The following is a 23,732-nucleotide window of genomic DNA, read 5'->3' on the forward strand; positions in this document are numbered from 1 at the left end:
ATCAAAGAGACCTTTTATGGTGAAATTTAAACTCTCTAACGTCCATCAGTCTATTTATTATAGTTTAAGGATAGTGAAAAGAGAGTGGAAAAGGAATTGAGCCCTCAGCATCACAGCTGAGAAGCTGCTCATTAGAAGGCGAGATTTTGTAGCTGGGGGCTTGCTGACATTTGCAAGCTGCTAATGACCTGATGTTAATTGGATGTTCTCAGTATGTGTTAATGTTGTGGAGCGGGTAATATGTTCTTGTATCTCCTCTCCTTGTCCCTCGTATCTCTCCCCATGCTTCTGCCAGGCCTGGCAACAGCTACCACTGAGCTTTAAATATTTCACAGCCTCCTCTTTCGGGAGATTAGAGGACGTTTCGGGGCCCTCGGAGAGCATCGTACCTCGGCACGGTGCCAGAATAAAGGCGCAATGACCTCATCTCTGCTCTGGGTTAAATATAGTGGCCGGAAGGCTTCAGACTTGGCTGTTTTGTTGCCGTTCTGCAGATTGTATTGCCAGTCCACTGTGGCTGTTTATGAAACACGCAAGGGACAAGCTTGGCTGCAAAAAAGGAGAATTTGATTTGTTGGAGTAGATTAGGCGCAGACATAGTCTATCAGCAATACAATGGGTTCTTATTTTCATTGAAATCTTTGTCAGAAAGGACATGTAAAAATGCCACTTTGCCTTACGTTTAAGAAAAGTGAGGCAATCTTATCTCAACATCAATGTTTTACCAGCAGCCAGTTTTCATTCTCACCATTACAATGATTATGAATGCACAAAAAGCAAGTCTTCATTCAAAACTGAAGCAACTTTATTTTAGTATCATGTATGCATCATCAAGAGTCTATGTTCCTCATATTCATTATCTGTTTAACATTCAATCCATTTTGCCAAGTATTGTAAAATCTATCGTTTTTGTATATTGGAATGGCTTTATGCAGTAAGTTTAATTATCTTAGAGAATATGGAGCAATTGAACAGGATTGGAGTTTGAAATGTAGAGATTAGGATGCTTTAAAACGTTTATTAGATGAAGTAGTTCTACTCTTAGTCTTTAGGGGAAAATATGTTAATTTGTTGGTGCTCAGCTATTTGTTTTAAGCATCCTTGTATTTTGGGCTGGGAGTCATAGGGCATCTCACGATACGATATCACAATATGTTGTCCATGATAATGATATCACAATTCTGTGATACTCGATATACTGCAAATACAGTTCGATGCATCACAATATGTGTGCCCACAGCTCTATACCTCTAACACGCATACACTGATTGCATGCATCGTCATTCCAATGTAAAATAGCCACAAAGTTCTAGAAAGCAAAATGGTTCTGTGGTTAAAATTTAAATTAAAATCTGTTCTAACTGAGTAAGTGTACAGGTAAAAAAAATCAAAAATAAATTTATACAAAAAAATGTATTTTAATGCAAAAATATACATTTATCTCAAAATGCTGGGAGCCCTTGGTGATGTATAAGGAAGTTTTGCTTTAAAATCTGTATTAAGTGTAGGTTGACTTCGTTAGAAAACATTAGTTTTCCCAACAACCAGATCAGGATGATGACGAAGAAGGTAGCCGTGTATGTTCATTGTATTGCCCGTGTACCTTATTTTAACGACACAGTTCTTGCAAATCTGTTTATTTCATTTGTCCGTTTAATGCTGTAAATGCCAAAGTGGGCCAAGATCTTCCACTTGAAAAAGGGCGATGCCAATCTGATTTGCTTCCCCCATTGTCTGCCATCTCCCTTGTGAGGTTTTTATCTTCACCGCAGGTTTGCCCTATTCAGTTGACTAGCGCCTTAGCGCCACCATAAAGTAGTGTATCTGGTATATCAGATTGGAGAGGTTAGAGCATTCACAGCGCTTCAGTAAATAAAACTATATTTAGCGCCAGCGTATCGATAATGCATCTCAAAAGAAAAAGATGATCTATTGCCGCATTGATATTTTATCCCACCCCTTCTTGTATTGTTTCCTCTAAAGGCCCATGGGCCAAGTCAAGACCGTGGCACAGTCCAATTTGACCAGCAAAATTATTTATTTTCTATTATTAGCTGATTTCACCATGAAGTGAACTACAGTTCCCAGCCTGCATTGCAACGTAATGTGTGCTCTCACCCCCTCCCCAACAACCTACTGTACACTGGGGACATTGAAAGAGGTTTAGCAGCTAATTTAGTCTATTGTTTTGTGTAAAATGGTTTGTTCGTGCATTCAAGTATTCAGTGCCAATTTTTTCCATTGTAGTTTTTACATGTTTTGAACAAATGATGGCCGGCTTGGGTCATGGCAAAATGAGTAATAAATCCATGGGCCAGCTGCATTTTAATTTTTTTAATAAACTAGTGATTCTTGGCTTTTTTTAATATGGCCTTTTAAGTAAGTTTGACAGCCCTGTTCTAAAGAGTAGCATCCTAAACGTTCTTATATTGTTGCTTCTGTATTTCTTCAGAAAACTGGAGACAAAATGAGGATGTACTGCTAACTCTGTTCCTGTTAAATGTGTCAAGTGACGTTTGTGTTCTCACATGGCAGTCAGGCCTTCTGTTTGAGAATTTTGTTTGTTATTCTACAAGACCCGTTTGTGTACTTGCGCCTCTGACCTCACCCTCGTTGGTATTGTAGTTGTGGACACACATCAACGCCAGTACGTGCCAAGCTTTTAGGCCGAGAAAAGTGGCATGAAATCTACTAATGCGAAATCTGTACGAGACGCACATTCAGCTTCGTAGGTTAATTTTCCCCTAGGATTGGGAATAAAGGACTTGACAGATATGTAATTACCGCCCGCGCTCTGCTGCTGTCTCATCTGTCTGTTCACCCCTCTGCCGCTCCCCCTCCCGGTTTCTTTCCTGATTGCTGTCCATCTTTTCTTTCCGTTTCTGTAGTTTCTTTTTTTAATTTCTCTCCTAACCATTCTCTCTTTCTCTTGCTCTCTCTCAGGGTTCCACATGATGCCGCGGTTGTCATCCATTGTCCCGGAGAGCTGTCTGCTGATCGTGGTGGGCCTGTTGGTGGGGGGGATCATCAGTCTGGTGGGCGAGAAGCCCCCTGTTCTGGACTCTCATGTATTCTTCCTCTACCTTCTACCCCCCATCATCTTGGATGCAGGCTATTTCTTGCCCATAAGGCCCTTCACTGAGAACATAGGCACCATCCTCATATTTGCAGTGGTCGGCACTCTGTGGAATGCCTTCTTCATCGGGGGTGTGTTGTACGGGGTGTGCCAGATAGAGGGAACAAATTTGCACACCGTAACGCTGCTCCCCTGCCTGCTCTTTGGATCCATCATTTCAGCTGTGGACCCTGTGGCAGTTCTGGCTGTTTTTGAAGAAATTCACATCAATGAACTGCTTCACATCCTTGTCTTTGGGGAATCCCTGCTTAATGATGCCGTCACAGTGGTGAGTGCTCCGACGGTGTCTTATGAGAACCATGATCAGGAAAAAGAATTCTCATTTTAAAACACATCTTGCACATAAGGATGTCATAGACATTTTAAGACCTGGAAGATGATTTTAGCCTTTTCACTGGTTCATGGCTTCATGTTTGCATGCTTGGAGGGATCAATGGGCAAAATATCCTTTTATTTTTAGTTTTCTGCTGTTGCCAGCAGTGTAGTGGCTCAGAACTTGTATCTTTGTTTCAGTGACTGCAATTAGGAGTGAATAAGTTCATGAGTCTTGTTTGTTTGTTTGTTTTGTTTGTGGAACAGAATCTAGCTCAAAAACTCTGTTATGAACATGTTTTATTAAGTGAGTGACACTGTATTGACATAAGGGGCCTTAAAATAGACCTTTGTTCCATTTATAACACTGTTACTCAAGAACACTATGTACCAATTTTCCATGTTCCTACTTTACTTAAAGTACAAAAATACAATTACTAAGGAAAAATACAGGTTTCTAAGGATAGCTGTTTTTCTGTGTGTCTGCAGGTACATTCATTTTCTTAAATGAAATAGTGGAAATAATATAAGTGTAAAAACTCATAGCACATTTAATTTTGGTACTTAAGTGCATTTAAAAACAAGATATTTTGTACTGTAGTGATGTCGACCGGGTGTTTCTTCTTTTACTAATGTACAGGTTTTTTCAGTGGGAATATGTATATGCTTAATATGCTACATCACTTAAGCTCACATGTGGCAAAATCTCCCATAGAACTGATGTATATTATGCTGTTAATTAGGCCTTTGTGTTCAAGTCTACAAGTTCCAGTACTTGGGAATGATGCTTCGTAGCCAAGTTATCAATGAAACTATCACTTTAGGGTCATGTTATGTTATTGCAGAGTCATTTCCTTCATAAAACATCTTGTCATCTTGCGGGTACTAACATAAGCCATTCTTCAACCCTAAAGTATTGTTTTATAAATACGTAATTCAATGCTTATGCATTTATTATGAAGACCCTATGTAGGTAGCCTGTTAACCATGCATGTTTACCATGTGAACCCCTGAAGGTAGCATGATTGGTTTAGTCTTGGAATGGTTTCCAAGTATTGGAATACTAAGCTTAACGATTCTCTCATCGCTCGGTCCTGCAGGTACTGTATCACCTGTTTGAGGAGTATGCAGGTGTGGGAACAGTGACCGTTATAGACGTGTTCCTGGGCATCGTGAGTTTCCTGGTGGTCTCGCTTGGCGGTGTGATGGTGGGAGCCATATATGGAGTCTTGGCAGCATTCACATCTCGCTTCACTGCACATGCACGCGTTATTGAGCCGCTCTTCGTCTTCGTCTACAGCTACATGGCTTATCTCTCTGCCGAAGTGTTCCACCTGTCTGGCATCATGGCGTGAGTACCACAATGCAGTCTTGCATAGTATTATATTAAAATATTATTTCAAGATATATTCAGTACATTTTACTGTGATAAGGTTTGTGGTATACAGTATTAAAAAAAAAAAAAAAAAGGCCTGAGCATCATGGCAAGTTGCAGACTACTTGCTCACTGGGGGAGTCGTGGGCTGGAGATTAGGGAATCAGCCCTGTGACCAGGAAGGTCGCCGGTTCGATCCCCTAAGCTGACAGTATGTGCCCTTGAGCAAGACACCAAACCCCTAACTGCTCCCCAGGTGCTGTGGATAGGGCTGCCCACTGCTCCGGGCAAGTGTACGCACTGCCCCTTGGTGTGTGTTTGTGTGTGTGTGCATGTGTGTTCACTAGTGTGGTGTTTCACTGCATGGATGGGTTAGGTTGTGGAGGACCAATAAGGGTCTCTTAATCAAAACTATACTAAATTTATGACAGATTGTTTGCATTTACCTTTAGCCTATTAACATAACTTTAAAATGGGTAGAGCTTGTACAACCCCAATTCTAATGAAGTTGTGACGTTGTGTAAAACGAATAAAAACAATGATTTGCAAATCCTTTTCAACCTATATTCAATTGAATACACTACAAAGAGAAGATATTTAATGGTCAAACGGATAAACTTTATTGTTTTTTGCAAATATTCACTCATTTTGAATTTGATGCCTGCAACACGTTCCAAAGAAACTGGGACAGGGGCAACAAAAGACTGGGAAAGTTGAGGAATGCTCAAGAAAACACTTGTTTGGAACTTTCCACAGGTGAACAGGTTATTTGGAAACAGGTGAGTGTCATGATTTGGGTATAAAGGGAGCATCCCTGGAAGGCTCAGTCGTTCACAAGCAAGGATGAGGTGAGGTTCACCACTTTGAACAACTGCGTGAGCAAATAGTCCAACAGTTCAAGAACGTTTCTCAACATGCATTTGCAAAGAATTTAGGGATTTCATCACCTACAGTCCATAATATCATCAAAAGATTCAGAGAATCTGGAGAAATCTCTGCAAGTAAGCATCAAGGCAGAAAACCAACATTGAATGTCCATGACCTTCGATCCCTCAGGCGGCACTGCATTAAAACCGACATCATTCTGTAATGGATATTCCCACATGGGCTCAGGACACTTCAGAAAACCACTGTCAGTGAACACAGTTTGTCGCTCCATCTACAAGTGCAAGTTAAAACTGCCATGCAAAGCGAAAGCCACATATCAACAACACCCAGAAACACCGCCGGCTTCTCTGGGCCCGAGCTCATCTGAGATGGACTAAGTGGAAGTGGAAAAGTGTCCTGTGGTCTGACGAGTCCACATTTCAAATTGTGTCGTGTCCTCTGGGCCAAAGAGGAATCCGCACAAAGTTCAAAAGCCAGCATCTCTGATGGTGTGGGGGTGTGTTAGTGCCCATCGCATGGGTAACTTGCATATCTGTGAAGGCACCATTTAATGCTGAAAGGTACATACAGGTTTGGGAGCAACATATGCTGCCATCCAAGCAACGTCTTTCAGGGGCGTCCTGCTTATTTCAGCAAGACAATGCCAAGCCACATTCTGCACGTGTTACAACAGCGTGGCTTCGTAGTAGAAGAGTGCAGGTACTAGACTGACCTGCCTGCAGTCCAGACCTGTCTCCCATTGAAAATGTGTGGCACGACAATAGAGACCCCAGACTGTTGAGCAACTGAAGCTGTGCATTAAGCAAGAATGGGGAAAGAATTCCACCTACAAAGCTTCAACAATTAGTGTCCTCAGTTTCCAAACGCGTACTGAGTGTTGTTAAAAGGAAAGGTGATGTAACAGTGTTAACATGCCCCTGTCCCAACTTCTTTGGAACGTGTTGCAGGCAACAAGTTCAAAATGAGTGAATATTTGCAAAAAACAATAAAGTTTATCCATTTGAACATTAAATATCTTGTCTTTGTAGTGTATTCAATTGAATATAGGTTGAAAAGCATTTGCAAATCATCGTATTCTGTTTTTATTTATGTTTTACACAACGTCCCAACTTCATTAGAATTGGGGTTGTATTTTTAGGTTCCACAGATAACAAGGCTTAGGCTAGCACAGGGTCCCATGTTAAGAATAGGCTGGCCTCGTTCATTATTACTATATTCAAATTCATCTAACCAGTTTTGTCACATTAGTGCTTAAACCTTGGCTCCTGTGTTATATTCTCTGATAACTCGGTTTGATTCTGCCTGCCTAACTGTGAGTTATAGTTAAGTCAACATGGCAAATAGCTCAGTCTTGGGAAGCATGCATCATGCTGTTATGTAGTTTAGATCATTTTATTGTTCAAAAAAGAAGTTGAGGCCCCCTCCAACTCCTGTAATTTTGAGTGTCTCTGAACTAAACATACTGTGGGAGAGTTTGACAGGAATTGATGGTGCAGTCAGATTTTCCTACAAGCCCTTAAAGATTGTTCCTGATGTTGCTCAGGTAATCATTTTCAGTAATTCAGTGTTTGATGTTCTTTTCTTGCTGTCCCTTTTCATGTTTTTAGCATTTCATCTGTGTGTCTATCTAATTAACACAGTATGAGTTTGTGCCTTTTAGTTCCCGTTCAGCCTGCAAGCCTTGTTGGTGGACAGTCATTTCTTACTGTAACGTCTTTATATTGTCCCATCTGTTTAAGCAGTGTTTTACAATTTAACACTTGTTTTTCAATTAGAATGTAGACTAAGACCTAAAAAAAGGGGGGGGATAGATAATATAGCTAAATTAACTAAATTTATAAGAGAAGAAGCTAGTGCTTCTGATTGAAGACCTATTTTGGAGCTAAAGCTCACCCAAAAGATAACACTTTTATCTGCATCACTGCAAAGAGCATATCACTAGTTTTGCAAATGTGCAAACTGCTTTCCACTGCATTTTTATTTAAAAAAGCCCTGATGCTGCAGCAAAACAACCATTTTGGTAGCCCTTTAAATGCCAGTGTGCAAATTGAACACACTTGGCTTTAATTTGATGGTGCCATATTGGTTGATAATGCAGGACAGTGCACTGCAAATATGTATCTATGCCTGGTATTGGGTCTTTCTGTGATGCCACTACTCAGTGTGCAGTAAAACAAACTTTTTAACCCCTGACGTTTCCATTGACTGGTGGGAGACCACAGCAAAGGTAGAGGACGCGAGTCTAGTGGTAAACCAGCAGTGCACTTTCTCATCATGCCCTGTAAGTATGGTGGCATTTGAGTGCTCTTTAATAAAAGTCACGCCTTGGTAAGGGCAGAGCAAAACAACAGCGTTGTTGATCTACCAGTGTTGTGACAGCTCGACCACCTGATGTACATCTGTGCTGAAAATGCCTGTGGATTTACTGCTTCCCTGGACGTCACCCAGCATGTTGACAGAGCTGTCACTGGCCACATGATTTGCAATAGGAGCACTGAACGGACAAGAGTGCTGGCAAAGAAACTGCGACAGCTACAAGAGTCTACTGTAGTGGCTACTGCAGAGGACAGGCTATTTAAATTAAATTAACTTTTGCAATGATTTAAAATCTTGAGGGAGGAGCTGTTTAAAGTTCACTACATATTAAAGGACCTGAAATGACTTGAAACCCTTTTCTGGAATGAATGAATTATGTTAAAATAAATACAAATACACTTAACCTCTTGCACTGGAGGAGCCTGTCTGTGGTCCTATACTGTCCTCACTCTTACAACAGAACTGCCAAACTGGTGTGGTTAATGGTAGTGTGAGGGTGCTGTGAATGTGAGAGGTTTTTTACAGTGTTATGCACTCTGGCCACAGCTTGAACTGTTTGCTCTGCTCAGAGGAAGAGATTAGCTGAGTGCATGCTCTTAGAGTAAACATGCCTAATTGTAGCGTTCCTCTGTACGTCAGTAAATGAGGGGCGATCACATGGTCTGCTTACATTCTTGGTACCACAGAATTCACACCAGACATCACGCGTCCGCATCTTGTGAGAATAGCATATGTGAAACGTGAGTGACCATGCGTCCCATCCTAGGTGCCTCCAACTCCTCTCTGTTGAGTGAAAACTTCAGGCAAGAAAGTTTTTTTTTTTTTTTCCCCTCCTTTTCACTTTGTAAACAATGTAGTTTCATAGCAATTGTAAAACTTGACAGCAAAGTCAGCAAGTTTTTGTGATGAAATCGTAAGTTTAGTATCTCTGTCAGATGAGTTTCATCATAGCAGTAACCTCTGAACACCATTGACACAGCTCTGCGACCAACAAGATGATATTTTAGTAAGTTATCATTTTAAACATGACTGCTGTCAAAACAAAACCTCGTATCTTCATTTTTGTTGTTTTTCATAATTTCAAGATGAACTGACCAAAAGGAACAGCCCAAAAAGACTTGGAAAAAAGTCTGGTTCCATTGACTTACATTAAAAGTAAAGTAGGTTTTTTTTTTCTTTCTCCTGTAAAGTTACCATTTTAGAGAAACAAGGTTGTCTTTCGGCAACAGCGATTTATTTTGGAATGCTATAGAAAGGAGTGTGAATATTTTTTATTTTTTGGAAAAAGCTGGAAGTGCAGCTGGTGTGAATCAAATCACTGTTTTTTTATATATATATATATATATATATATATATATATATATATATATATATATATATATATATATATATATATATACTGCTCAACAAAATAAAGGGAACACTCAAATAACACATCCTAGATCTGAATGAATGAAATATTCTCATTGAATACTTTGTTCTGTACAAAGTTGAATGTGCTGACAACAAAATCACACAAAAATCATCAATGGAAATCAAATTTATTAACCAATGGAGGCCTGGATTTGGAGTCACACACAAAATTAAAGTGGAAAAACACACGACAGGCTGATCCAACTTTGATGTGATGTCCTTAAAACAAGTCAAAATGAGGCTCAGTATTGTGTGTGTGGCCTCCACGTGCCTGTATGACCTCCCTACAACGCCTGGGCATGCTCCTGATGAGGTGGTGGATGGTCTCCAGAGGGATCTCCTCCCAGACCTGGACTAAAGCATCCGCCAACTCCTGGACAGTCTGTGGTGCAACGTGGTGTTGGTGGATGGAGCGAGACATGATGTCCCAGATGTGCTCAATCAGATTCAGGTCTGGGGAACGGGCGGGCCAGTCCATGGCTTCAATGCCTTCATTTTGCAGGGACTGCTGACACACTCCAGCCACATGAGGTCTTGCATTGTCCTGCATTAGGACGAACCAGCATATGGTCTCAGCATAGGGTCTGAGGATCTCATCTCGGTACCTAATGGCAGTCAGGCTACCTCTGGCAAGCACATGGAGGGCTGTGCGGCCCTCCAAAGAAATGCCACCCTACACCATTACTGACCCACTGCCAAACCGGTCATGCTGAAGGATGTTGCAGGCAGCAGATCGCTCTCCACGTCTGTCACATGTGCTCAAGTGTGAACCTGCTTTCATCTGTGAAGTGCACAGGGCGCCAGTGGCGAATTTGCCAATCCTGGTGTTCTCTGGCAAATGCCAAGCGTCCTGCACGGTGTTGGGCTGTGAGCACAACCCCCATCTGTGGACGTCGGGCCCTCATACCATCCTTGTGGAGTTGGTTTCTAACCGTTTGTGCAGACACATGCACATTTGTGGCCTGCTGGAGGTCATTTTGTAGGGCTCTGGCAGTGTTCCTCCTGTTCCTCCTTGCACAAAGGTGGACTTAGCGGTCCTGCTGCTATATGCTGACAGACACAGCAAACCTTCTTGCCACAGCTCGCATTGATGTGCCATCCTGGACGAGCTGCACTACCTGAGCCACTCGTGTGGATTGTAGAGTCCGTCTCATGCTACCACGAGTGTGAAAACACCACCAACATTCAAAAGTGACCAAAACATCAGCCAGAAAGCAGAAAGGTACTGAGAAGTGGTCTGTGGGCCCCACCTGCAGAACCACTCCTTTATTGAGTGTGTCTTGCTAATTGCCAATAATTTCCACCTGTTGTCTGTTCCATTTGCACAACAGCATGTGAAATTGATTGTCAATCAGTTTTGCTTCCTAAGTGGACAGTTAAAAACTTAAATTTTAGTGAAGGCGACTGATGGCTGGTCAGTTTTTTTCACTTGCGTTGATGCTGCTGTAATTTAACACCCATGTTCTACAATTAGCCCCACTTGTTAGTTCAAACCTTGGTACTGTTCAAAACTTGGATACCCCAGTGTTTCTCAGAAAAACTCACCACTTCAAAGCAGGTAATAACTGTGGCACAGCTAATGTCTTAGTGGGAGTAATTCAGAGTAGCTTTTCATCTCAACTGTCATACAGCCCAATATGACCTGACTACATTTTCATTCTTCTCTTCTTTTCACAGTTTGATCGCGTGTGGTGCCATCATGCGGCCCTATGTGGAGGCTAACATATCCCACAAGTCCCACACCACCATCAAGTACTTCCTGAAGATGTCGAGCAGCGTTAGCGAGACACTTATCTTCATATTCCTGGGTGTGTCCACAGTTGCTGGGTCACACAGGTGGAACTGGACTTTCGTTGTTGTAACGATCATCCTGTGTATGGTGGCTCGAGTTCTAGGTGAGTTACACAGATTGAAATGTGTATTTTGTGTTTGATCCTTTATTGTGGTATTAGTGCAATATCACACATGAGCCCTCTAACCATTTACTAAATATCTTCTATGAGGATCTTGACTAATTCATATTCTCCAGATGAGTTTCAATGTGTGTGTGGCTGAATCAAGGAGTTCTTATAATCCAGTAACTATCCAGGTCAAAATTAATGTAAGCCAATCTTTAGAGGCAGCCTGAAATCAGAACTGGCCTTTCTTTTACTTTTTTAGTTCATGTCCTTGGTCATAAGTGACGAATCATATAATTTAAAAAAATCTTATTTTCCAGAATCTTCTATGATGGCACCAGTGGGTAGGGGAAAACGGCATTTACTAAAACTGACCCTCTCACCTCTTACCACCTTCCACCGAATGAAAAAGATGCTAGGAAATATGTCATGGTTCAGAAGGAAAAGACATTTTAATTCACCTTGACCTTACATTACAGCCAACATTCCCTAATGTGTTTTTGACCATCCTAATTGCAATGTGAAGCGTTGCATTAGATTGATCTGCTGTGTTTATAATTGCCGGAGAGCTGTTGACTATGATGGGTCTTTTACGTATTTTCTCCTCAGATTTCACAGAGCTTTTGCGTCTAGTCTATGTCTGCTGCCAGGGAATCCAGGTTTTTGTTCTGCTCCAGCTCCCAACACACCTGAGCCTGTATAATGAGAGGCTTTGTAATGCTGGCTTTAGAATTAACTGGCTCAAGTGTGGCAACAGCTAGAACAGGACAAGTTGCGTGATGAGCAAGATGTATACTTTTTCACTCACTTGTTTGGTCTACTCCTGTCTGCTTTTCTTTTTCACAATAGTTCCTTTCATGTGTTTCCTCATTGTAAAATAGGAACAAATAATTACCTGGGGCATACTTGAATTCCATTTGTTCTTGAGTTCACTGCATGTGAGTAATGTGTAAAAACACAGTATTTGCCCATCAAGTACAAGAATACTTTCATTAGCAGTACAAAATGTTTGTGTCTCTAATTGAAACTCTGATCTTTGCATGTTTTCACCTCGTTTACATTTCACGAGTCATTACTTGCATTACTTCACATATGTTAGTTTTAATATCAAATTCAAATGTTCTATAAAGGCAGTCCTAGTTGTTCAGTGTATTGGCCAGTCCACATACCTGTAGAAGAGTCCTCAAGTAGTAAATGATGGATATATTAATCCATAAATAATAGTTCACAAAATTACAGTTTTACTCTTACCCCAGATGACGTCAGTCAGTAATTAATCAGAAATAGTAAATTCTTACACTGTACACTTAAGTGGTTTCTGATATACTAATAGCTAGGCTTAATACAACTCACAAAAGTGCTTTCACTAAAAACAGTCAAAGCAGACATCTTTAAGCCGTAATTTTGCTTGTACTTTTGTCTGTTTTTATAGATATCATTATACTACAGTTAATTCTGGCCACGCAAGCTGATTGGTTGAGAAGCGTTCTAACTGTGCTGTTATTTCACCATAACATCACGTTTTTCACATACACCATCATTCTGTTCAGACGCTGTTGCTAAGAAACGACTTTGACAGCTGTAGGAGACGCTCAAGCCATTTGAACGTTTTTACTTCTTACTTTGCCACAAACGGAAAACGGACACTTTTAAGCTCGCGTTTGACCGACAGCCGATTCGGTCAGACTCTGAAGATGAGACTACACTAAATTCCTGGACAACCTGGAAGCTAGAAATGAACTGAATGCCATTTGCCAAACAAAATGGGCTCCAATGTGCTTTGCTGGCTGGAACAAAACATTTAATATTGATCTAACAAAAATTGACGAAACTGAACTGAACTTGATATTGCAGCAGTGTTATGGCTCAATCCGAATAGACAGACTCCTCTGAAGGCGAGAATGCGAATGGTATGCAGTTCATTTCTGGCTGATTCCAGGTTGTTTAGCTGTTCTTTCACAGCTGCCAACTGAAAAACTGCACAGTGGTAATGACAGTTTGGGAATTTAGTGTAAGGAGCTTGAGAACGAACTGCCAGCTGTGCAACGAGTGAGCGGAGATTATTCCTCTGACATTGCAACAAGCTGCTTGTTAAGGAACTATAAAATTTCAAACGTATTAAATGCCACGTTCACGGCCCAGTTTGTTTATTTATTTAATGGTATAAAAGCAATAGAACACTCAAGGTCGTGTGTTATCGCACATCATCACAGCTTTGATGAACTACAGCAACCAAATCATAGCCGTGGTGTTGTTTCACAATAACTCACGACCTCTCGTTCTGTTACTTAACTATGCCATAATTACACTAGAGCACTACTACAATAGAGTAACTAGTCCTCTGAGGACTCATTGCCAGTCCATGTTTTGTTCTGTTCCCTTTACCCACGCACAAGCTGTGTGAGTGGCATTCAACAGCCCTTGATTACCTAGCTCAGGTTTTTAAGATGACGTAGAACTGCGTAACTCGCTTGGGGTCATCACGGACAGACTCGAGCACTGAGGCAAATGAGAGGTTTGAATGAACAGTACCCTTAAGTATTGCTCCTTCCTAAGGACACACATGCTAGAATGTCACTGAAGTTTCTTACGTGTTTCAGAGAGGAAGTGGTCCAATGAGCAAAATGTCATTGACCAAATATCATGGGTCATGCATCATATTCCTCAGCCAATGACACGTGTAACCACGATAATGTGTCATGATGACATTGTGTTTCCCTGCCCAATTTCATCACCAATGAGTTTTTCCACAGAAAAGACCTTGTCAACATCAGTCATTTTTTCATTCTCTCGAGTCAGGGATCATCTGTACATCTGATCATCTGTACATCACAGCAAAACGCTGTGTCTGAAGCAGGTGTTATCCAAGAATATCTGTGTGGTTAAGAACAAAATACCAGAGCTGCTGTTTATTAGTAATGATGATACATATGGTGTTCAAATTGAAATGTGGTCATTTTGATGCCGGTGGTTCTCAGTCACAGGCTCTGCCTGCATTGCAGAATTTAGTTCTTCCCCACTCTAACGGTCACTCTGTCCACACTTCTACACAATTGCTTTGTTATTTGCGTCCACACAAAGTTTGTTATTGATATTTAACTGGTTAGTATCATCAAGATTGATTTGTGTTGATCTCGCTTTACTTTGCCATTACACAGTCAATCCACATACATGAATCCCCCTTGTTTTGGTCATTTGTCATTTTCTTAATACTTTTAGACCTAGCTCTCTCAACAACTTCATGCTCCATATTTTGCACAACATCTATAGCTCAGTGTGTTCTCCTCTGCTAGCATGCTCATATGAGCATTTTCAAATAGTTTTGTCTTTCTCTTGTGGACAAGGAGACTATTGAAAATGCTATTTGTGTGGAGACAATCATCATCATAGGTGTGAACAATAATTTAAATAATACTTAAATAATTGCTAATTGTCCTCTCCAAGTTGAATCAGATGCGTCTCTGCTTGGAAAAAACAAAGAGCAGTCCAGAAGGCCTCCAGAACTAAGACTGAAAGCTGCTGGTTAATGTTTGTCATATGAAACAAGAAGCTCCACCATGTAAGCTCCATGTAACTTGCTGTTCCTTTTTCCCAGGGGTCATCGGTTTGACACATGTGATCAACAAGTTTCGCATAGTGAAGCTGACCACCAAGGACCAGTTCATCATCGCCTATGGTGGCCTGCGAGGTGCAATCGCCTTCTCCCTGGGATTCCTGCTGGACAGCAACCGTTTCCCCATGAGGGACATGTTCCTCACAGCTATCATCACAGTCATCTTCTTCACTGTCTTTGTGCAGGTGAGGCTCAGCAGGCTAAATACACTGGGGTGTTAATTTCTCTGATTTAAGTCCAAGAAGCATAATGAACCAATAGTTAGGGCAAAATATCCAACTGTGGTTCACATTAAATTTCTAATGAAGAAATTCTGCTAATTTGCATGAATTGTCACAAGCTTGTATTAAAGGGGCAGTCTGGCCAAAACACCACCTTCATATTTAGTAGACACTCTTAGGCCATATTCACAAGCTTACTTTGGTATCTGTAAATAAAAACACACGTCTTCCAGTTAATTTTAATGAGAGCCATGTGTTAACAACAACAGGTACAAGCACATAACAGTATGCAAAACTTGCCCTGAGGTCTGGAAAACTTTTGACAGAGCGTACTCTTGCATATCGTGAGATTTTAAATAGAATTAAGGAGCCACAAATGACTGCTGTCAGGTCACCCAGCACGTATGTTTCAGGACATCGATGACCAGTTTGATTAAAACTAACATGACACTTTTGCTTTATTCTATGAAAAAACCAACAGGTTTTTGCAAACACGCTTCTATGTTTGTATGAGTGTTCATGTCGATCTTCACCCACTAATATCCCTGTGACTAGGGATGGATATGGTTAGGATTTTATCGATAACGATACTCCTCATCGATACTTTTACTGATACTACACTTCATAATTTGGTACAAAAAACAAAGACATGACATGAAAAGATGTGAAAAGGCAGTGGTCGTCTCCATTGAGTTGAAAATATCAACAGCCGTAAGCATTGTCAGGACAGGTCACGTTAAGTTCAAACGTAGGCTGTCTAGCATTTTTTTAATTCAGTCCAGACTCAGCTGATCTGGCTATCAGAATATCCTAATTTGTTCTTTTAATGCTGGATACGTTTTCTGACATGGACTTTTAGAATTTCAAACTATCCTACCTGCGAGGCTGAAGTTGACTTCCTATCCACCGACGACTTGTTCGAATTTTCCTGTTTCGCCTTAAACGGTGACGCCTGAGACACCATAAACCTGCTGAACGATTTAAGGAGGATCAGGAAAATTTGAACAAGAAGCTGACTTCAGTGTCACATTTTCAAAACTAGTAGCATTTTTTTTATCAAAATATTGTTTTGAGTTTTATATAGGGAACTGCCTATAAATATGCGCTATGGCACTACATTCCGATAAGGCATCACACAACACCAGGAGGCTTCACCAAGGAAAAAAGTGCAGCTTCTGCTTTGCTAAAGCAAACACACTGCACTGCTTCAGCGTGCACATCGTTGCAGTGCATGCTGGGGATTGTAGTGCAGGGTGTTCTGATAGGGGTTAATATTAATAGAAAATTAAAATAGTTTTGCGGTCCGGGTAAGATTTGTCATGGGCCTGACCTCGCCAGCAAGCTAGAGGAGTTAAAGCTCTTGTAGGAGAAGTCTGGCATTGTGCCACAGATAAAGGCATCCTGTTTTAGATGTACAAGTGTAGGCATGTTGAAATATCCTCTTTTTTTGAAAATTGACTTGAATGATTCATGCAGACCTGCTCCAGTGCCAATTTTAGCTCCAGCTGTGTCTGTACTGCTGAAGAAGAAATACAATAAGGCCATTTTCAACACCCAGATTGAGTCTAGTCTGAAGTATAAAAAGCTTGTCCAATGAAGAATCTCTGCCGACAGTATAAATTGTCCCAAAGCCAGATCCAGCCCTCAGTAACAAAGATTAGTATACTAGGTCCAGATTCCCAGAAGGCATTGTAGTTCTGAGACAGTGTTTTCAATATAAGGCTAGTGCTGGGTGGTATTGATAAATTTACTATTTTTTCCAAGTAGATCAGTGTCATTTTTAATTTCTATTTTAAGGGGAATTCCACTCATCTTTCAAAATGTCAGCAACATTCAGTGGTTGATTTGTAAACACAGTTGTTCAAAGTGAGAAGAAATATACCTTGACAGATGTCTTTAACAGTGGTGATAGAAAACAGGTCATAATGTCAGCAACACAAGTCTATCCAAAACCACAGTGAACCTACACTAATCAAAGCTGATTATGTAAAGCAGTAAAAATCTCAATTATTTTTTTCTTTGAGGACTTCTTTGCCTTATAACACACTGCATGTATTAAAATGCGTACTTTAAAAACATCGAAACGTTCATAAAACTGTCTCAGACATCAGGCAGTGAATCCCTAACCATTTAATAGAATAACTTTCTGTGAGGGATCTTTTTGAGGTGGACGTCTGGTTCCTATCACCACCATTGTGAACAGTTTCTAGGGCGAACCATTTCACACCAGACCCCTCTGAATAACTTTGTTCCGTAGTTGAGTCATACACAAATTTAGAAAAATATTTGGAGTTCCCCTTTAACTTTGCATTAATAGAGTTGGTGAACTCTTGTTTTGACTGGACAGTTTTGTTCTGCTGCACTTAAAATGACACCAAAGAGAACCTTAGTGTGTTGTAAACATGAACCAAACCGTATTTTCAGAATGAAATAAAAACTTGAACTATTTATTTTTATTCTTTCAAAACAATTTGCGTATTGAACTTGGCAAATAGTGTATTTTGCAAATAGCCAAGTTTTGTGACCCAGTTTTTTTTTGTTGACAACTTCTTTGTAACTTTGTGAAAGTTTTTGTGAAACTTTTGTTTATTAATGCTGATAATACAGTAGTTCGGTGTTAATATACCAATACTGGTATATCAGCCCACCTCAAAGTAATACACACTCTATGTGCCAGCAGTCTTCATTTTAGGAGATCTGTGCCTGTTCAGTTCTAAATGGATGTCACTTAGATTGTGGTGTCTTGCTACAGAAGTTGCTACAGTGAGTGTTGGTGTGGTACACATCAGGGTGTTTACAGTGAGCACAGAGTGTTTAAGGATCAGTGCTCCTGTGATCAGCTTACAGTATTAACACTAACCTTCTTGGTAGATGTAATCTCCTCATGAAGCCAATAGAGCAGTTAAATCTGTGCACTTTAAAGTTTATCTGGGTAGCGTTAAACAGCTACAGCACCGCTCTGCGGATTTACTAGAACAATTTATTGTACACTGGTCTGTTTCGGTAGGTGAGGTGGTACAGGAGAACCTGTCAATTTTAATTGCCAGAAGTAGGCTAATAGTTTTTTTCCGTCTCCTGTAAAGTTATCATTTCGGAGATACAAGGTTTTGTTCCAACAGCTGTGATATCTACACTATATTGCCAAAACTAATCGCTTGTCTGCCTTCACACACACACATGAAATTGAGTGACATCCCCATTCCCATAGGGTTTAATATGATGTTGGCCCACCCTATGCCTTTGTAGCTAGAACAGCTTCAACTCTGGTGGGAAGGCTTTCCACAAGGTTTAGGAGTGTGTTTTTGACCATTGGGAGTTTTTTACCATTTTTCAAGAAGTGTGTTTGTGAGGTCAGACGCTGATGTTGGACGAGATCCCTGGCTCGCTCTCTCCGCTCCGGTTCATCTCAAAGGTTCTCTATCGGGTTGAGGTCAGGACTCAGGAGGTGCAGGCCAGTTAAGTTCTTCCCCACCAGACTCGCACATCCATGTCTTTATGGACCATGCTTTGTGCAGTGGTGCGCAGTCATGTTGGAACAGTTCCCCGAACTGTTCCCACGAAGTTGGGAGCGTGAAAAGCTCTTGGTCTGCTGAAGCATTGAGTTCCTTTCACTGGAACGAAGGGGCCGAGCTCAACTCCTGAAAAACAACCCCACACCATAATCCCTCCTTCATTGAGTTATCCATTGGATTACCAGATGGAGAAGTGTGATTATTCACTCCAGAGAACACGTCTCCACTGCGCTTTACACCACTGCATTCGACGCTTTGCGTTGCGCTTGGTGATCTAAGGCTCAGATGCAGCTGCTTGTCCATGGAAGCCCATTACATGATGTTCTCTATGCATTATTTTTGAGCTAATCTGAAGGCCACATGAAGTTTGGAGGTCTGTAGCGATTGACTCTGCAGGAAGTTGGCGACCTCTGTGCACTATGTGCCTCAGCATCCGCTGACCCCACACTGTCATTTTACATGGCCTACTACTTCGTGGCTGAGTTGCTGTCCTTCCCAGTCGCTTCCACTTTGTTACAATACCACTGACAGTTGAATGTGGAATATTTAGTAGTGAGGAAATTTCACGACTGGCCTTGCTCAGGTGGCATCCTATCACGGTACCATGCTGGAATTCATTGAGCTCATGAGAGCGACCCATTCTTTCACACATGTATGTAGAAGCAGTCTGCAAGCCTAAGTGCTTAGTTTTATACACCTGTGGCCATGGAAGTGATTTGGAACACCTGAATGATTTGGATGGGTGAGTGAATACTTTCGGAAAAATTGTTTATTTCAAGATTATCAGCACTGAGACGAGGTGGTTTAACGGTGGTGGTTCACACATCTGCGCGCACAGTAACATCACTGTTGGTAGAGAAATGCCCATTGCGTGTACTTGTTTTATTACACTTTATTATTCACATTAATTTTACAAAAGATTTCATGACAAGTTCAGCTTAGAAAACAAGTATAAAAACAAAAGTTTTTGTATCTGCAAGAATCGATTTGATATCTAATGAAATGTTTCATAGATTTTGTAATGTGACAGTCATTTTTTTAAAAAGCACTGAGTGTATGAATTAGTTTTTGTACTTGAACAGAAGTTTATACTCCCCCCCCCCCCCCCCCCCCCACCTCCCCCCACCCCCAAATTATTAAACATCGTGATGGCACATTTTTGTTTTTCATTGGGTTGCGCCACCTGACTTGGTGAACTGAACCAGACTATGATTAAAAATTGACAATTTTTTTTGTATTTGAGAAGGCAGTTGGTCCTAGCATTGCATCATGAGGGTCACTTGGGATCTTTGTGGTGCGATACCCTGTCCATTTTCTTAAAAGTGACACGTGACACATGTCTTAAACATTGTCTTTAAAGGTTTCAAGCATAAAATCATACCAAACTATTGTATTTAGAATTTTTCTACAACTGAAATGTTTTTCGGTGGTTTTTTAGACCTTGCGAGGCAAAAATGGAGAAAATGAAAACTGAATTTGTGTGTAGATGACATATTACGATGGCAAAAGTTTGGGCACCACTAGTCGAATTACAGGGAATTCTAAGGGGAAATAAATGAGCACATTCTCTAGAGAACAGACTTCTGCAGTTTAATGCACAATGAAAATATTGATTTGCTCAATTTAACATTTGTGGAAAAAGTGGCCTATGCAAAAGTTATGGCATGTTTTATTTTTTTGTTTAATTTTTTTTTTTTTTTTTTGTCCAAATGTTCGACTCCGAATATAAACAGACTTGGCACAGTTTTATTTTTCCCTCTAGAGGATGTGTTCAAGTAATTTGACTTAGAAAATCAACAAAACATGAAGTTTGGCCAGGGACACCCAAACTATTGCTGAATTATTTCATGGAACACACATACAAGTTTGTTGACACAGATATATTGTTTTTCCCTGTTAGGGCTCAGAGTTGGTGCTACGGTTATTTGGTTACAGTGTGACTGGGATGAGTTTAAGGCCCTCACAAACGTGATAAGGGTGTGTATGTGTGGATGGAGGCTGTAAAGTTTCATGATCATTTGTACATGTGATTGTATGTAGATAAGGTGTGTGTGACCAAGAGTAGCAACAGTTTACACCAGATGGAATCTGAGATGCACAGTGAGCTCTGCTGGCAGGAAGTGGAAGGTGGAGTGAGTTTGTGGTGCCTGCATGCATTCTTTATTTCCACCTGCAGTACAGTCTGAGCTGTCCTGCCTAATGACCTTGAGCGGCAGCCATGAAACCTGGTCCAAAGGCTCACAGTTTTCAGTTGGTGAGCCTTAAGAGAGGGTAAGAGGTGTAACAATACTAGATTTGACACCATTTATATTAGTAATCATGTAGTGTACAGGTTTATTTTTATGAAAAGACATTATCCCGAATAAAATGCATATGAATGTGTGCCCTCTAGGCTCTGTTTAATGTAAAATAGAGCAGGAGAATGTGAAATGTGTGCCATCATGCACACTGCCAACTAATCACATCCAGATTTTATATATTTATTAAGAATTTTGAACATATTTTAATGCCTATTGATGCCATCCTGCAGCATAAAAAGGGGAAGTATGAAAGTTATAGCTGGATATAATAAATGTGATATGTCTATAAACTCAAATTAAGAATAAAAAGGCAGTTTCATTTTATTTGTTTGTGATTAACAATTCTTTAGCTGAAAGCGATTTTATGCTTTTGTTTGAGTTTGCATGCGAGTCTGTGCCGCCATCTTTTTTTTTTTTTAATCATTATGTGCTTTTCTCTTTCAGGGGATGACTATTCGACCACTGGTTGACCTGCTGGCTGTAAAGAAGAAACAGGAGACCAAGCGCTCCATCAACGAAGAGATCCACACCCAGGTAAAGGCAGATATAGTCACTGAACTGCATAGTAATTAGAGATCAGGTCCCATCAAACAGACTTTAAATCCTGAATCCAGAATGAGCAAATAAGCTTCCATTCCCAAGGAACGTGGCTGAGCTTGCTTCCTTACGTGAGAATGCTTCGATACGTGCCGGATCAAGTTCAGGGAAGACAGCGTGCTTCAGGCAGAACTGAGAGAGATTACTGCACAAACCTCCCCTCCTGCTAAGAGTCCTTATGCGGTACTGTGTGTGTTTGAGTGCCATCTGCTGACTGCTTCTGGATGTGTCCTCTGTTTTCTGAAAAGCACTGCTGAGTATTTATGGAACATGAACGTGATTATTCAAATGTGCAGATATCAGGACTGGTCTATCTTTGTTTACTTAATGAAATATTCAGTTAAAGGTCCTATAATGTAGACATTCTTTATGTAAACATTTTAAAATTTCTAAATGTGCAATTCATTCCATCCAGCCCATATGTAAAATTCCAAATCCTTTACATCTATTTCCCTATTCCGCCTACATTCTGGCACCGCCCATTCATCCTGGAGTTATAAGGAGTGTTTAACTGCTTTTTGAATGAGGCACAATACAGGTAGGCAATCAGAATGGAGCTCATTTTCATGTAAGCCTTAAAGGCACAGTAACTAAACAGCTTGTTTAATTCTAATGGATAAAAAGAGGTTAAAATGGTCTTTTAAAAATGAATTATGTCTTTCATGCATAAAACCTCAAATATCAATTGATGTAGTAGGATATTGGCCTGTATAACGCATATGAAACTCTTTGAATAACGTCTATGTATGACAGAGAATATGTGGTGGTATGACAGAGACAGTGTGGCAACATAAGTTAATATTACATCTCACTTTAAGTTAGGTGGCTATATCTTAGAGCTCTACATTTAATACAGTATAAATTGTGCCAATTTACTACTTTATAGATCAACTGGTAGCTAAAACACATTAATAAACCACTAAATTAGCTTATCACTTAGAATCATCAGTTATGGCTTACTTGGCATACAGCAGATGAATGTTAATCCTTAACTTTTTTTACTTAGGATATTATTTTTTCTTTTTGGAATATTTAAATACTGTTTGTTTTAACATATCGTTGCTGTCGGAAGAAAACCTTGTATCTCCATTTTTTGGCATTTTTCAGTTTTTGACATAATTTGAAAGTATCTGTTACTCTTTACATTGTTTGTGAATTTTGTGATGAATGGCCTAAAAGAAGTTACTCAAAATGACATGGGAAAAATTCTGGTTCCATTGACTTACATTGAAAGTGACGTATGTTTTTTCCTTCTCCTGTGAAGTTACTATTTTGCAGATACAAGGTTTTCTTCTGACAGCAGCGATATGTGGTTATCCTAATAGTACAAATGTTTAAAATGGGCTTCCTCACTACCAACACGGTCTCTGTCTGCAGCTACTGATAATGCCCCAAGCTCCCCTGGCTAATGGCCTTATGATTTTAATTATTTGCAAGTTAAATAATAACCATTACCCACACCCCCCACCACATGCATTGCACCACCCATTCCACCTGCATTGCCTGTAGTCAGCCTGCATCCTCCAGTTCAGATCCTCTTGAGGTGCCCCAGGAAAGCTTAGACTGCAGGGAAACACATGCCCTACAACCTAATTATACACACTGCAAGAAGCCCCATGGGATTGATGAGTCACCGAGGCATTAGGCAGACATTGTTAACGTCTCCCTTAGTCTGACTGCCTGCGAACACAATACGTCAACATAATCGTGCAGTCAATACGACTCTAGACCTGCAGGCTTAGTTTTAAAGGCAAAGGCTTTGACTGTGTTGCAGAGGTCTTGTGTAGTAATAATAATGATGATAATGATGCCACGTCTGGTTGTGACTGCTGACAGGACTTTTAATCCTGTGTGACCACCAAGTCTTTTGATCAGTGCAGCTGGTCTGAATGCGTAGGCAGAAACCCAATTATGTGAACCACAAATATACAAGCTTTTGAAACCAAACAGAGAAAATGTTTCATTTGCATTCTTCAAATTTGAAATTTGTGTTCATTCCTGATCAGATGAAATGTTGCTGTGGCGACTCCTGTTTGCTCAGCCCTTTAAAGCACCGTTTTTAGTGCTTAACGCTCTTTGCCATTTCCAGGTGTCTGCTGTTGCTTGTCCTTTTTTTTCCAGCGCTCAAAAGGGAATATTGAAATGAACCTC

General features: G+C 40.5%; 1 protein-coding gene across 1 annotated transcript in view; it reads left to right on the forward strand.

The window, feature by feature from the left end:
* slc9a1a (solute carrier family 9 member A1a) overlaps positions 1-23,732 on the forward strand; it is a 55,359-nt gene that overhangs the window by 21,159 nt on the left and 10,468 nt on the right. Inside the window, exons 3-7 of the mRNA XM_017695790.2 lie at positions 2,944-3,404; positions 4,549-4,799; positions 11,118-11,335; positions 14,934-15,136; positions 21,429-21,518. Of these exons, the coding sequence (XP_017551279.2) occupies positions 2,944-3,404; positions 4,549-4,799; positions 11,118-11,335; positions 14,934-15,136; positions 21,429-21,518 (1,223 nt within the window). The remainder of the gene's footprint in view (positions 1-2,943; positions 3,405-4,548; positions 4,800-11,117; positions 11,336-14,933; positions 15,137-21,428; positions 21,519-23,732) is intronic.

This window comes from Pygocentrus nattereri, chromosome 24, assembly GCF_015220715.1.
Source record: "Pygocentrus nattereri isolate fPygNat1 chromosome 24, fPygNat1.pri, whole genome shotgun sequence".
NCBI lineage: Eukaryota > Metazoa > Chordata > Actinopteri > Characiformes > Serrasalmidae > Pygocentrus > Pygocentrus nattereri.